Genomic DNA, 4020 nt, shown 5'->3' on the forward strand with positions numbered 1-4020 from the left:
GTGGTGCTTAAACTTGCCGTGGATGGTCACTTTAGTGCCTGAACTTGAAAAATACGCCAAACTGGTTCTAAAACTTGGCACGAACATGCAAATACGGTGCTAATCCTGTCCGTAGACATAAAGTACGTCGACGTGGATTCGTATGTGGCTGACATGGCACTGACATTGCAAGGGGCCCACTTGTAGCTATGAAACATGATAACTTAGTAATCTATGACTCTATGATTAGTGGGCCCGCCTGTCAGTAATTAGGAAAATTAACATAAAAATGCCCTGACGGGAATCGAACCTGCAACATGACGCTTGGTCCATGCTTCGCTAGCCAACAAAACCAGAATTGTATTGACGATAATGGTGGCCCTTCTGGCTTAATGTGGTTGAACCAAAAACGGTCGTGTAGATCAACGGGCTGCAGGTAGTGGCCCATTTTACACAGGCTATTTTTAATGTAAAAATTATGTAAATAATAATCATAATAATTAAAGTTAGATTCAAATATTCACGTGTAATAAATAATTACCTCATGCTACACAAATATCCGTGTGCAGACCAAATAAATATAAAGCGGTTTGCAATAAAATAATCATAATAATCAATGGGTATTAAAAAATGTTGTAAATACAAACATTTAAAATACACAGTCATGGATTATATTTAACAATTATATGAATATTAAAAATATATAGTAATGAAATAATATATGAATAATAAAAATGTTTGTATAATATAAATAATATATTTCATTTATATTTCAGTTTTGTACATATTCTTTCAATTATTCAAACATTTTAATATTTATATGCATATTTTAAATGTTTGTATTTGCAAACATTTTTAAGTAGTCATGGGTTATATTTAAAATATTAACTAGCAATGTGCCCGTGCGTTGCAACGGATCCAAAGTAAAATAATACTTGTCCACAAACTTGAAAAAAATACTTAGTTTTGATATACATATATCACTAAAAATATATTATGTTTCACTCAAAAATATTTCTCGGGCTGTTTTGATGAGGTGAGGAAGAGATATGGTTGGTTTCAAGATACTAAGGTGTTTTCTGGACATTGAAGCAGAGAAGTGAGCTATTTTTACAAAAAGGTCACAACTTACCTCACCGTTTTTAGATGTAGATCTAATAGTCAAAAATTACGGATAGCAGACACACCATCATCACCAACTGAATCTTTTATAGGAGTAGAGATTTCTAAAGTATAAGTTAATATTTCTAAAAAATACAGTTTTAATAAGTTATTTTATTGTATACCTTTAGATATTTATATTTTGTGCACACTGATATTTGTGTGGCATGAGGTAATTATTAATAGCACATGAATATTTGAATCTAACTTTTCTTATTATGATTATTATTTACTTTTAAAAAAATAACGTGTGTAAAATGAGCCACTGGCTGCAGTCCATTTATGGACAGAAGAGTTTTAGTTAAAATACATTAAGAATGAGAGGCCGTCTTAGTTATCAAATCATATTCTATGTTGTGGCTAGTGCGACCAGCTCACAAGCAGCAGGTTTGCTAGTTCAAGTCCCTTCCGGTGCATTTTTCATATTAATTTTGCTAACGTACTGACAGGCAGGCCCACTAATCATAGAGACAGATAGTATTCAAGTAATTGTGTTTTGTAGATATAAGTGGGCCCCATGCCATTTCAGTGCCACCTCAGCCATATACTGTGCCATGTCGACGCACTTTATGTCTATAGACCGGATTATCACCGTATTTGCACGTTCATGCCAAGTTTCAGAACCAATTCGGCATATTTTTCAAGTTCAGGCACTAAAGTGAACGTCCATGGCAAGTTAAAGCATCACCGGTGTATTTACCTCATCTATAAATAGCATGCACAAGTCCAGCTCTCAACACCACCACGACACGACCTGCCCACTTAATTAGCAGTGCTCTACCACAGCTTGTCCATTTTTCGCAGCTTACACTCCGTAACAATGCAAGGCCTCGCGCCATCTTCCAAGCTGCCTCTGACCATCGTGGTCGTGGTGTTTCTCCTCGGCATGGCGGGCGCCGCCCACGGCCTGACGAGGGTCGTCGCCAACAGCCCCGACGAGCCGTGCATGAACATGACGCTCTACTACCACGACATCCTCTACAACGGCAACAACACGGCCAACGCGACGACGGCGGCGGCCACCAAGCCGACGGTGCTGGCCAAGACCTACAGGAAGAACAGCACCTACTTCGGCGCGCTGATGGTGTTCAACGACCCCATGACGGTGGGGAAGGCGCTGCCCCTGGCCGGGGAGGAGCCAGCGGCGCGCGCGCAGGGGTTCTACTTCTACGACAAGCAGGAGTCGCTGACCTCCTGGTTCGGCTTCTCCATCGTGTTCAACTCGACGGCGCACAAGGGCACGCTCAACCTCGTCGGCGCCGACCTCATGGGCGACGCCACGCGGGACTTCTCCGTCGTCGGCGGCACCGGCGACTTCTTCATGGCGCGCGGCGTCACAACCATCCGCACTGACGCCATCGAGGGCCTCTACTACTTCCGCCTGCAGATGGACATCAAGCTCTACGAGTGCTACCTCTGACTCTGACGATACAGCATGGATGCATGCCCTGTGTGTGTGTCAATTGATGTGCTGCTGATGTTGTTTATGCCTTTCCATATTTTTTCTTTTGTGTGTGTGATGGGTTGCTTGTGTATCATTGCCGCATACGCCCATAAGTATCTTTACTGTTTAGCAAGATTGATCGGTTTGTAAGTGTTAGTTCAGGAGAGGTATCTCTTCTAGAGAATTTTTTACAGATTAAATTTGTCGGTGTCACATATTGTCTCATCAAAAATCATCTCTCCACCATAACATATTAGTCACAGAACATTTGAGATGACCCGTTTAACACGAGACACAATATTCACACGGTTGCAGTTACGCGACGGTGTGCAATATTGGTACGGTTGGATCCTAGACACATTTAAGACAAGGTGAATCGTCTGGTTCTAACCAGGTGTGTCACACCCTCGATGCGACTATATCTCCCACGTGTCGAGGCACGACTTAGAGGCATAATCGCATTGAAGGCATATGTCGCAAGTGAGGTAATCTTCACACCACTCATGTAATATAATAAGGGAAAATGATACATAGTTGGCTTACAATCGCCACTTCACACAATTACATGAATAAGCATTACATCATCCAAATACACTCAAGGTCCGACTACGGAACTAAAATAAAAGAAGAACCACAAATGCGACAAAGGTCCCCGATCGACCCCAACTGGGCTCCACTACTGATCAACTAGAACGGAAACAACACAAAGGATAAGATCTTCAACGAGCTCCTCCTGAGCTTGGTTGCGTCATCTGCACGGACTCATCGGCACCTGCAAGCTGGTTTTGGAAGTATCTGTGAGCCACGGGGACTCAGCAATCTCGCACCCTCGCGATCAAGACTATTTAAGCTTATGGGTAAGGTAAAGGCATGAGGTGAAGCTGCAGCAAGCGACTAGCATATATGGTGGCTAACATACGCAAATGAGAGCGAGAAGAGAAGGTAAAGCACGGTCGATAAAAGTATGATCAAGAAGTGATCCTATAGCAACCTACGCCAAGTATAACTCCAACAACCGTGTTCACTTCCCGGACTCCGCCGGAAAGAGACCATCACGGTTACACACGTGGTTGATTCATTTTAATTAAGGTCGACTTCAGGTTTTCTACAACCAGACGTTAACAAATTCCCATCTGCCCATAACCGCGGGCACGGCTTTCAAAAGTTCAAATCCCTGCAGGGGTGTCCCAACTTAGCCCATCACAAGCTCTCACGGTCAACGAAGGAATACACCTCCACCCAAGACGTTTCGATCAGACTCGGTATCCTGGTACAACAAGACATTTCGACAGGGTAAAACTAAACCAGCAACACCGCCCGAATGTGCCGACAAATCCCGATAGGAGTTGCACATATCTCTTTCTCAGGGCACACTCAGATGAGACATCCTACGAGTAAAACCAACCCTCAAGTTGTCCCGAGGTGGCCCTGCAGCC

The 4020-nt window shown here is 42.9% G+C and overlaps 1 protein-coding gene across 1 annotated transcript; it reads left to right on the forward strand.

Moving 5' to 3' along the window:
* The first annotated feature begins 1960 nt into the window (after positions 1-1960).
* LOC119359108 (dirigent protein 5-like) lies at positions 1961-2723 on the forward strand. The gene is made up of 2 exons (XM_037625438.1): positions 1961-2320; positions 2420-2723. The coding sequence occupies exons 1-2, from the start codon at positions 1961-1963 to the stop codon at positions 2558-2560; spliced, it is 501 nt and encodes a 166-aa protein (XP_037481335.1). The 3' UTR covers positions 2561-2723.
* The last annotated feature ends 1297 nt before the right edge of the window (positions 2724-4020 follow it).

Source organism: Triticum dicoccoides, chromosome 2A (assembly GCF_002162155.2).
Source record: "Triticum dicoccoides isolate Atlit2015 ecotype Zavitan chromosome 2A, WEW_v2.0, whole genome shotgun sequence".
Lineage (NCBI taxonomy): Eukaryota > Viridiplantae > Streptophyta > Magnoliopsida > Poales > Poaceae > Triticum > Triticum dicoccoides.